Source organism: Chiloscyllium plagiosum, unplaced genomic scaffold (assembly GCF_037043375.1).
Source record: "Chiloscyllium plagiosum isolate Xiang-an unplaced genomic scaffold, Cpla_swu_hap1 HiC_scaffold_12, whole genome shotgun sequence".
Taxonomy (NCBI): domain Eukaryota; kingdom Metazoa; phylum Chordata; class Chondrichthyes; order Orectolobiformes; family Hemiscylliidae; genus Chiloscyllium; species Chiloscyllium plagiosum.
In genome coordinates this window covers 75,959,132-75,971,445 of record NW_028270150.1, presented here as the reverse complement: position 1 = coordinate 75,971,445, position 12,314 = coordinate 75,959,132, and the positions used below count along the sequence as shown (strand labels likewise).

The window sequence follows — 12,314 nt, the reverse complement described above, 5'->3', positions numbered from 1 at the left end:
ATTAAACTTTCAAATAAGCAGTCCGGAAGAACATCCTGCATAACCATATTACAATTTCAATCAATGTTTAACCGCCCGTTTACGGGACCCAGCTATGTCCATTAGAGCTTTGTCCAAGTCACCATCCAGCAGTGGCATCCTTACCACCAATACCATCAAGAAACTGATTTTAGGGAGTATTACTCTGAGGAATAGGCAGGACATTCTCCATATCTTCCCATGACTGTAATTGTCTGATTGATGGTGAGAGCTATGTTTATTTTAAATGCTTTTTAAAAAAATCAAGTTTTGAGGTTTTTGAAAGGCAAGTTAAATTCTATCCCTGTAGAATACTTTTACATATTCAAGTCACCTTCACCTTTCTACTGAACTTACATGTCAAATTACTAGAAGATTAGAACTGCTGTCCATGTACCTATGACATTTACTGGTAAGACTGCAACATCTACCTTAACCATTTTTCGCAGCTCTATTAATATGTCAGCAGAGGTAAATTCAATGCCAGTGAAGTTAAGATTTGCATTATGGTCAATCATAACAAAACAATTCCATTTAAGATATGCACTTTGTCATTGTCAAATGGAAATTTTGGAAACACAACAGAATATGCATTGAAGCCTAATCCAACCTGTTTTATTTTAAACTAGATTATTGTAGCTTTTCTTAACTGCTATGAATAAGAGTAACTAAATTCTTATGGAAATATTATATATTTTTCTCTTTCTTTGTCTCTCCCATCTTCCCTAGGGAATGTATATCAAATCAACATATGATGGTCTACATGTAATAACTGGAACAACTGAGAATGTAAGTTGTATTCTCCAATGACCTTTGATTACCAAGCAATAGAAGATTGCATATATAAATTTTATTTAGCTATGACAACAAACTATTGAAACAATATCTGGATATACTAGTGAAATACTTGGAAGGATACTGAACAGGGATTGATGAGTTAGACTTTCTGGTATCGTGATAAATGATAACTAATTTTAAAACTTTCTCTAGGTAAAATAAACGTTTAATTCAGAGGAAGAATTGATTATTATTAATTTCAAATATTTTCAGCCATTGCTAGGCATAGGTGTCATCATGGTTATTGATTCTATTGAAGTATCCAAACATGAACTGTGGTTTCATTTAAATTGAGAAACATGCTTTGATCAACATTGAGAACCAGAGTTTTGCAGTGTGTTAACAAATATCCTCCAAATGCTATAAATTAGATCCAAATCTAACCTTGATTGATGGCATGTAAATAACTCTTCATGGCTATGGGAATTGCACACAGCTGGTGCTACCCAAAGAAAATTGAGAAATTTGTTATTGTAAATTATTTTGTATTTGCTAAGGGCTAATGCATAAGCTCATAGCTTTGTGTCCAGATGGCTGAATAATGGACAGAACTAAAAGTAAAAAAAAAACCATAGGACTCTATTGAGTTAATGAATGAGTGGTTTTCCCTTGCATGTGATCAGTTGTATTGATCTAACTGATAGTACTTTTGTATGAAAACCTGGATTATTGTTTGATTCACCAATCCTGATGCCTGCCACCTTTTGAGGAAGACAGAAGAATGAACACTGGCTTAGTACCTTGATACTTTTGAAGAGAATTAGGCCTCTGGACTAAATTTAAAAAATTTGCATGTTCTAATGTGGAAGACATTTTATTCGTATCACAACTTCTTGTTTCTCTGCAGTTAACTTAACTCAAAAGATATAGCAAAATAATGTTTTTAGCAGCAATCACTTTTTTAAAATACAATTTGAGTAACTGTGTATACCAATATTGGTTCTGTGGTCATATTCAATCCAATGATGTTGGGGTGTATGTGGAAAGAAGGTGGAACATTCAATAAAGCACCCACTTACTTTAGATTAACTGATGAAGTATTGTGCTGTGAACTTAAATTCCTGAAGTCAAATGTTGCTGAAAATATCATAATTTAGCCTTTTTATAAATCTATAAATGAACATTACAGTTAGCAATCTAGATTATTTATTTACAACTTTAGTAAATATAAAATTGTACTGCAACTCCAACACGTTTTCGTGGCTTCTCATTTCAGTGCAATGGGGTATGAAAAACTGTTTGAGAGATTTAATGTTTCCTATTTACAAAATCTATTCAGCAGTATAGTGCTGCTTAATTTCACAGGAAGTGACTAGAAATTTCTGTGTAAGTAGAGAATACCTGGGAAGAAGTAATTTTATAAATAAGGAGATGCATCTGGGATTAAATTTCATTGTAGGTCAAGTACAATATTTAACAAAAAAACAAAACACAATGGATGCAAAAAATCTGCAATAAAAGCAGAAAGTGCTGGAAAACCTCAGTAGTCTAGCAGCATCTGTGGAAAAAAAAGAAAAACAATGTTTCAAGTCAAGAACTGCAAAAACGAAATGTGAAATGTTTTGTGCCATTGAAAAAGGTAAGGGGAAAGGCAGAGTTGAACAACCCGAAATTCTGGATTGTGTTTGAGGGTAGGAGATATTATTAACAAAGCTGCCATGAAACAAAATGCAACAAAATGATGAGTTTTGCAGCAGAAAGAAAGTCCAGTGAATGTGTCAATGACAGAATAAAGATCAGCTCTGATTGAAATTATAAGCATTAAGAATTGGACACACTGGTATTTGGCAATAAAAGAATCAAAATGGGGACACAGAAGCCAAGATCTGAAATTGTCAAACTCAATATTGAATCCAGAAGCCTATGAAGTGCCTAACTGGAAGATGGGGTGTAGTTGCTCTAGTTTATGTTGAGCTTTGCTGGGATATTAGTGCAGACCAAGGACAGAAATGTGTGTGTGAGAGATATAGTAACACAAATATATGCAATTGGCAAGCAACTGGAAGGGTAGGATCATGCCTGTAGACTGAGTGTTGTGCAAAGTGGTAATCTGGTCTACATTTGATCTCCCCAACACGGAGGGGACCACATTGTGAGCAACTAGTGCTGTATACTAAATTGGAAGAAGTACACATATACTTGTGGCCTTAGGTATTGAGGAGAGAGAGGAGCTAACACAACAGGGAGAACACTTGCTGCAATTTCTTGGGAAGAGGACAAGATGTCAGAGGTATTGAAGGAGAGGGTCAGAGTGTCACAGAGGGAATTGTCCACTTCAGTATGCACACAGGAATACATGCATCTCTCTTATTCTGCGGATGGTGACTGTGTGAATGTGAAAATACTATATCCAGCTGCCGAACTTGCTTGATGCCCTTACAAACCTGTTTTGCACTCTCTTAAGTTTAGAATTTTGTAAGTTGATTTAATGGACATGCTTAAATTATTAAAAACACCCAATGGTGACAACGTATTTCTACTAGTGGGAGAATCTAGACAGGAGCACAAAATGTTAAAATTAAAGTTCAAACTGAATCCAGAAAGTCCTGTTCCACAGAAAGAGTAGGGAAAATTTGAAGTTCCTTTTCCATAGCTGAGGCAACTGAAATTTTCAAATTTGACACTCTGATAGGGTTTATAAATCAAGGATATTCTGGAATATGGATCAAAAGGGTGGATATTTGTTTGAAGTTACAGAATAGCCATGTTCTAATTAAATAGGGAACTAAACCTGAGGGGTTGAGTGGCCTACACATTTTTTCCAACATACTTGAAATTGAAAATATTTAATTTCTTTCAGAAATGCTCCTTCCTTAAATTTGGATTGTTAACTTGAGACCATGTGTATTTGTAGGGAAGTGGAGAGACAGCTCTGATTTCTATCATACATTTTAGTCACTGAGAATTCTGTTTTTATGCTTAATTTAAATCCTGGGGAAGTTAATCTTTAAAACAGACTAATACGCATTTTCATTATATAAGGTTGATCGGTTGTAGAGTCAGGCGAAGATGAGGTCTGCAGATGCTGGAGATTAGAGTCGAGAGTGTATTGCTGGGAAAGCCTCCTAGGACCAGGAAAATTGATGTTTCGAGCAAAAGCCCTTCATCAGGAATCAGGAGTTGTGCTGTCACTTAATTGTTACAAAAATGGAAATTGATGCTTTTCCTGATCAATTAACAGTTGTAAATAAAAACAAAACAATTATTTAAAATGTTGGTAGAATTATCTTGAATGGACAAATCAGATCATTCCTCTCATAAAATTATGGCACTGTGAAGTGGAGGATGAAACGTGGAGAAACTTATTTTCAGCTTAGCTCATTACGATGATTGGGAATGAACCGCCCAATGTCTGGGAGTCATAGAGCCATAGAGATGTCCAGCGTGGAAACAGATCCTTCGGTCCAACTCGTCCATGCCAACCAGATAACCTAATCTAGTCTCATTTGCCAGCACTTGGCTCATATCCCTCTAAACACTTCCTATTCAAATTCCCATCCAGATGCCTTTTAAATGTAGTAATTGTACCAGCCTCCACCATTTCCTCTGCTAGCCCATTCCATACACGTACCACCCTCTGCGTGAAAAGGTTGCCCCTTAGGTCCCTTTTAAATCTTTCCTCTCTCACCCTAAATCTATGCTGTCTAGTTCTGCGGAAAAGACCTTGTTATTTTACCCTATCCATGCCCCTCATGATTTTATAAACCTCTAGGAGGTCATTCCTCAGCCTCCAGCATTCTAGGGAAAACAGCCCCAGCCTATTCAGCCTCTCCCTCCAACCCTGGCAACATCCTTGTAAATCTTTTCTGAACCCTTTTAAATTTCACAACATCCTTCCTATAGCAGGGAGATCAGATTTGCACACAGTGTTCCAAAAGTGGCCTAACCAATTTCCTGTACAGCTGCAGCATGACTAACAAAAGGAAAGTATACCAAACACTTTCTTTACTACCTTATTGACCTGCGACTCCACTTTTATAAACCTCTATAAGGTTATCCCTCAGCCTCCGATGTTCCAGGGAAAACAGTAAATTATTCAATTGGCTTCTGAATGGAAATTAGATAAATACTTAAGGAGAGATTTGCAGATGTCTGGGAAAAGAATAGGGGGAAGTGAGACGAGTTGCTATCTCTTTCAGTGAGCTGACACTGGCACACTTGATCAAATAGTCTCATTCCTGGCTGTATGAGTTTGTGATTTTGTGAAATAGCTACTTGAGTTCACCAGCTTCACAAGGTTCCAGAAACGGATGTTAAGACATGAGGGTTTAGATTTTGTCCCAGAATTCTTGCTACCTTGCAATAAGCAGTCATTTGACAGATTTTTTTTCAAATGCATAATTGAAGAGACACCTTATCCTGAAGAATGTCTGTGGGTTATTTGCACCAGTCTCATCATGGCTACAAGAGTGCAAGTGTTCCTTGCAGTCAACATATGCTTGCCTTTAGAACTAGCTTAGTCTCCAAACTCTGACCCCAAGAGCTGCTAACAACAGTAATTGCTGAAATAATCTTCAAGCTCCAATGCAAGATTTTAATCAGGAACAAAAGTTTGACTCTCTTGATTTCTCATCAAGGTGCTGCTAGGAAAAAGCTCAAATTAAAAAGGTAACAGAGTCATAGAATATTTACAGAACAGAATGAGGTTTCCAGCCCTTGTGACTGTGCCCTGTCTCAGTATATCTGACTATTTTTTCCTCTTCAGGTAATCCCTTTGAAATTCAAGATTGAATGTGGCACTCCACAATCTCATGCATTGTATTCCAGATTCAACGTACTAGCTGAATTATTAGACATTTTCCTGCTTTTTATTTTGCCATACAGTGTCCACTGATTCTTGATTTTTCCATCAAATGGGAATAAGTTTTATATCTCAACTATGTCTAGACCCCACATATTCAAACACGTCCATTAAAGAATCTTCTCTAAGGAAAACAGCACCCAACTTTGCTAATCTATCCAGGCAACTGAGGTCCCTTTTCTCTGAAAATATTCTTGACAGTTTTTCCAGCAGCACTTCCTGCACATCCTTCCTGAGGACTGGAACTCAGGATCCTGTTCATGTTATGAACTACTTTCTCAACTGGCTGTGCCCCCTAGAGCAATTGTTACACTCATACCATAAGTTCCTGTGATCTTAAACCACTTTTAGAATTGCATCCTCGTTTTAGATTGCTTCTCATAGCTTTCCTGTCAAAATATATCACTTTATATATCATGACATATCTTCTGCCATGCTGTCATCCATTCCCCTTGCCTGCCTGTCTCCTCTTGAAATCCTCACAGTTCACACTACTTCCCCATCTGTTTCGTCATTTGCAAATTTTGAAATAGTGCCTGACATTCTCAACTCATTATAGATTACGAAATGTGACTGTCCTAGGCTTGTCCCTGAACCGCAATGCATTCCTTCTTCCAAACATTCATGGATCATTGCTCTGTTTCTTCTCATCAGTTGCTTTCATATTCTGCTGCTGCTGTCCACTTCTTTGTGTGTGTGTTTTGTCTGAGCTGACAAGCCACTTATGGCACTTTATTACCATGCCATTTGGAAGTCCATGTTCACCACATCAACTGCATTGCCCTGACCAATTCTCTGTTACTTTTTCAAAACACAAAAGTAAGCTGTGTGAACATTTGACTGAAACTGGACAGAGTAGCCAGTATTAACTGAGACACCAGAAATGACAATTCCCTGTTAACTCTGCAAGCCCTCCTTTACAACATCGAGAGGTTTGTGCCAAATTTGGAACAGGAGTCCCACAAACTAGTTAAGCAACAGGCTGACATAATCACATGGATTAATGCATTACAAATAATGTCCCAGTCACCACCACCACCATATCTTGTCCCATCAGCAAGGGTGTCAGAGTGAAGAATATATTTTGAGGAGGGACTTCAATGTCCATCACCAAGAGTAGTTTGGTAGCATCATTACTGACCAAGTTAGTTGAGTCATAAAGGATTTAGCTGCTAATCTTTGGTGGCGAGGAGCCAGTAAGAGAGAGAAACTTATTTGACCTCATCCTCACCAATATACCTGTGATGGATGTGTCTGTGCATGACAAAATCAATAGGAATCATCTTGGAGACAAAGGTTTAATCTTCACATTGAGGATACACTTCATCTTGTTTCGTGGTACCATCAGTATGTCAAATTGGACAGATTTTGAACAGATACAGCAATGCAAAACTGAGTGTCCATGAGGTGTTGTTGACAATCACAAACTGCAGAATTATTTTCTTACATAAGATGGCCTGGAATATGCTCCACTCTACCATTATAATCAAGCTGGGATGATCCGTGAAAAGCCTGGGTCACTCAGCTCCTGATCTCATTACTTGTTCCAAATATGGACAAAAGAGCTGAACTCCAGAGCTGAGGTGAAAGTGACTGTCCTTGATTTCAAGACAACATTTGACTGAGTGTGGCATCAAGGAGCTGTAAGGATATTGTAGTGAATAGGAATCAGGGAAAAAGCTCAACTGGTTGGAGTCATTTCAAGCGCAAAGAAAGATGGCTATGGTTGTCGGAGCTAATTCATCTCAGCTCCAGGAGTTCCTCATGGTAGTATCCTTGTGACAACCATCTTCAACTGCTTCATCAATAACCTTCCTCCAATCTAAGGTCAGAGGTGAGATGTATACCAATAATTACACAATGTACAGCACCATTTTCCCTCCCTCAGATACTGAAGGAGTCCATATTCAAATGCAGCAAGAGCCGGATAATATCCTGACTTAGGCTAATAAGTAGCAAGTAACATACATGCTACATAAGTGCCAAGCAATGATCATCTGTAACAAGAGAGAATCTAATCATCACCTTATGACAGTCAATGGTGAATTGCTGATTCTGGGAGGTGTTCTGGACCAGAAATTCAATTGGACCAGCTGTATAAATACGTAGTTACATGAGCAGATCAGAGGCTAGAAATATGGCAGTTAGCAAATCATCTCATCTTCCAAATGCCTGTCCACCAAAGGCACAAGGTGGGAATGTGGTGGAATACTCTCCACTTGCGTGGATGGGTGATACTCCAACAGCATTCAAGGTGTTCAACGTCCAGGAATAAAACTGTCTGCTTGATTGGCATTCTACCCAGCGCCTTTAACATTCACCCCTTCATCATTGATGCACAGTGGCAGCATGTGTACGAGACACACTGCAGCAAATGACCAGGGTTCCTTTGACAGTATATAACATTGCAGGTTGATGATCTTTCATGTGAGAAACACCTGCAGTTTTTGAAGCAGTTACAGAGGCGGAGAAAGAAAGGCAAAGACAAAAAATGCAAAGATCTGTGAGAAGTGAAAACTTAGAAAGAAAGAAGTTGAAAAAGGCTGATGATGATTGACAAGAAGGGCTCGTGTTGAAACAAAAAAGAAACAAAAAATGGATTATGAGGAAATTTAATTGTAAATGGAGGAAACATTTCAAAAGTCTGTTTTCTGAAAATGGGGAGTATTTATGATCCAAAATTATTGAACTCAGAGTTGAGAGAGATGTGGACTTTGGACTCTCTGCAGTGTGTCTGGGTGAGGTGAAGTATATAAGTGTTAAGTATGGGTCCTGATGAATAGAGATTGCTGGTGAGTGAATCATGAGATTGTTTTGAACTGGACTGTGACTGAGGCCACCAGTGCAGTTGGTAAGGGGTGGGTTTGATGATACAGTCACGAACCCTGACCAATCATGCGAGATCATTAAACTTCTTCCTGCACTATATCAATGTTCTCGGAGCTGGAATCTTGACATTCATCTCTCACCTCTCTCTCTCTCTCTCTCTCTCTCTCTCACTCACACACACACACCTCTCCCTCTCTCTCACCTCTCTCTCTCTGACTCTCATCTCTCTCTCTCTTTCTCAGCATTGCATTATGAATGTTAATGTGGGGGATCCTGCTACCACCCAAGGGTACAGCTTAACTCTCCTTCATTTCATCTTTCTAATCAAGATCTTCAGTCAAGAAAATCTGGTGTTTGCATTCTCCTTTTTTGATGAGCGAACAGCATGCTATTTCCAAAAGATCTTGCCACCCTTGAAGAGCTGGAGTTGAGCTTCATGTATCCAGGCATTCAAGATATTGCCAATGTATGCAGCAACGAACAAGAGCAGTGGAGCAGCTAAACCCTGGTTTTCTGTCGCCATTTCAGTCAACATGCATGAGTCAGTTGTCAATCATTGTCAGTAGGTACCTAATTTTCTCCAATTCAAACAAGTGTCTTCTCATTCATTCATGGTGAATAATTATATACTACCATTACAGATAGGCATTTATTTGTGACTGACTTTTCAAGCAAAAGGAAGACAGTGACTATAGTAATTTACAGTTATATTACAAAATATTAAAATGGCAATTATTTTTATTTTTAATACAATGATGAAACTAGTGAAGCAGAGAGCCTGACACCCTAAATTAGAAAAGTACTGTTAGTAATTATGCAGAGAGAAACTTCAGCCCCAAACTTTTTAATATTATAGTCACGTCTGCTATAACACGGTCGTTCCATTCTCGTGCAATCTCGTGCTTGAAGAAAATTGCATAATAGCAGCACCATTTAAACTAATGGGGCTGGAATCGTGTTCAAACCAATACATGTTTTAAAACTTTGCGCTTTAGAAACAGTGTCCTCAATTCTTCAATCATTTTATAGCGAATTTGCACTAACGAAACACACGTTATAGCAGAACAACCTGTGCTATATCTAAAGTACATTATATCAGCACATTTGTACCTGTTATTGCTTTTATTCTCACTTCATTAACTACTTATTTTGTCTACTATTAAATATTGCTAACAATGAATCTGAAGTTTTATAAGCCCAGGGTTCTTAAGGAACATAGCACTGTCATAGACATGCTATTATCAGCATTTTACGTGTCCCTGAGATCTGAGACATTTGAGGTGTGGTCTTAGTGTTTCATTGTACTTTGAATTAGGTTCTTGAGGTCTGGAAGACTCAGAATGGGCTGTCAGAGTTCCAGGAATACTGGACCATAGAATTGCCTGGAAAAGGAACCCAGGAACTGACAATATGACTCTGGAGTAATGGAAGTGTAATCCAGAGGATAGTGAGCACCCAGATCTTATGAGTTCAGCAGAGGAAGGGAGGAAACCTGAGAAGATTTTGGAATATTGAAGGTTCCTAGGTTTCGGAACATTTAATGGGAACCAAGCTAATTGGAGGACAAGGACTCAGAGAATTCCATTTGCTCTTCTTGAATCATATGCCCCTATCCAAATTGTGCCTGTACATCTGCCCAAGAAAATGGAAAATTGTCAAGGAATGTCCTTTCCACAAAAATTGAGACAAATCCAACCCGACCAATTACCACCCTGTTTGTCAACTCTCAATCATCAGTAATGTGATGGAAGGGATGGCAACAGTTTTATTAAGCCACACACATTTAGCAACAACTTTTTCACTGATGCTCTCTGGGTTCTGGTGGGGTCACTCAGCTCTGACCTCATTACTGCCTTGGTTGATGCTTTGTCAAAAAGCTGAATTCGTGAGTTGAGTTGAGAGTGACTGTGCTTGACGTCAAGACTTATTTTACCTGTATGTAGTTTCAAAGAACTCTATCAAAATTAGAGTCAATGTGAATTGGAGGAAATTTCTCCATTGGTTGAAGTCATACCTAGTACAAAACAAATGGCTTCCTTAGTGAAGGGCAATTATCTCATTCTGAGGTGATTGTTGCAGGAATTCCTCAGGGGTAGATACTTTCTAATCAACCTGTGCAGAGATGTTATTACGCACCTCTGGAGCAGGTGGGATTTGAACCTAGGCTTCTCACCTCAGAGGCAGGACACAAGACCCCAGTTCCTTAGGATAGTGTCCTAGGCTCAACCATCTTCAGCTACTTCATCAGTGGCCTTCCCTTCATCATTAGGTCAGAAGTGGGGATGTTCAGCACCATTCGCAACTCCTCAGACACTGAAGCAGTCCGTGTTAATGTGCAACAAGACGTGGACAATGCCCATGCTTGGGCTGATACGTGACAAGCAACATTTGTACCACAGAAGTACACAATGACCAGCTCCAATAAGATTAGAAATCATACAACATAATTTTAGGAGCACTACTCCTTCATCAGGTAGCACTAGCTACTTTACAAAGGAGAAGTGCTCTGAAAGCTTGTACTTTCAAATAAAACTGTTGGTCTATAACCTAGTGTTGTGTGATTTTTAACTTTGTCCAACACCGGCACCTGCACATCAACTCCAATAAGAGCAAATCTAGCCATTGAACTTTAATGTTCAAAGGCATTGCCATCACTGAATCCATTACAAATGACACATTAAGGGTACCAATTGACTAGAAACTGAACTGGACTGGACATCTCATATAAATTGTACGGCTACAAGAGGAGATCATTTAGAGTCATAGTGATGTACAGCATGGAAATAGACACTTTGGTCTAACTCGTCCATGCCAACCAGATATCCTAAATTAATCTAGTCCCGTTTGCCAGCACTTGGCCCATATCCCTCTAAACCCTTCTTATTCATGTACCCATTCAGATGCCTTTTAAACGTTGTAATTTTATCAGCCTCCACCACTTCCTGTGACAGCTCATTCCATGCACACACCATCATCTGAGTGAAAAAGTTGTCCCTTAGTTCCCTTCTACAATCTTTCCCCTCTTGTCCTAAACCTATGTGCTCTCTTTTTGGACTCCCCCACCCCAGGGAAAAGACTTTGTGTACTTACCCTGTCCATGCCTCTCATGATTTCGTAAACCTCTGTAAGCTCAGCCCTCAGCCTCTGATGCTCTAGGGAAAATAGCCCCAGCCTATTCAGCGTCTCCCTTTAGTTCCAGCCTTCCAATCCTGGCAAGATCCTTGAAAATCTTTCCTGAACCCTTTCAAGTTTCAAAACATCCTTCCTTTAGCAGGGAGACCAGAGTTGCACACAGTATTCCAATAGTGGCCAAACCAATGCCGAAACTAATCTTCTGTCTCCCCAATATTTATCCAATATCTACAAGGCACAAGCCAGGAGTGTAATGCAATACTTTCCTCTTGCCTAGAATGTGTGCGATGCCAACAACATTCAAGAAACTTAACACCATTGAGAACAAAGTAGCCTTTTGATTGACATCCCAACCACCACTTTCACCATTCACTGCCTTCATCACTGATATATGGTGGCAGCAATGTGTACCATCTGTAAGGTGCTCTACAATGCCTCAATGAGGCAACTTCCAAACCTGTGACCTCCACTACATAGAAACACAACAGTAATAGATGAATGGGAACACCACCACCCTGCAAGTCCCTCATCCAGTTCGCACACCATCCTGTCTTTGCACTGAATAACTTTTCCTTCACTGTTGCAGGGTCCAAATCCTGGAACCTAACCAAACTTTGGATATAACTACACTGCATAGGTGGCAGCGGGTCAAGAAAGCAGCTCTCCATCACCTTCTTTCAAATAATTAGAAGCAGAC

At 39.1% G+C, this 12,314-nt stretch overlaps 1 protein-coding gene across 10 annotated transcripts in view; it reads left to right on the top strand.

Annotated features, from left to right (window-relative positions):
* Nucleotides 1–12,314, top strand: part of cnksr2a (connector enhancer of kinase suppressor of Ras 2a) — a 490,411-nt gene that overhangs the window by 209,887 nt on the left and 268,210 nt on the right. For all 10 annotated transcript variants that reach the window (XM_087992951.1, XM_087992946.1, XM_087992950.1 and 7 more), the window contains exon 7: nucleotides 748–807. In XM_087992951.1, coding sequence (XP_087849077.1) covers nucleotides 748–807 — 60 coding nt within the window. The remainder of the gene's footprint in view (nucleotides 1–747; nucleotides 808–12,314) is intronic.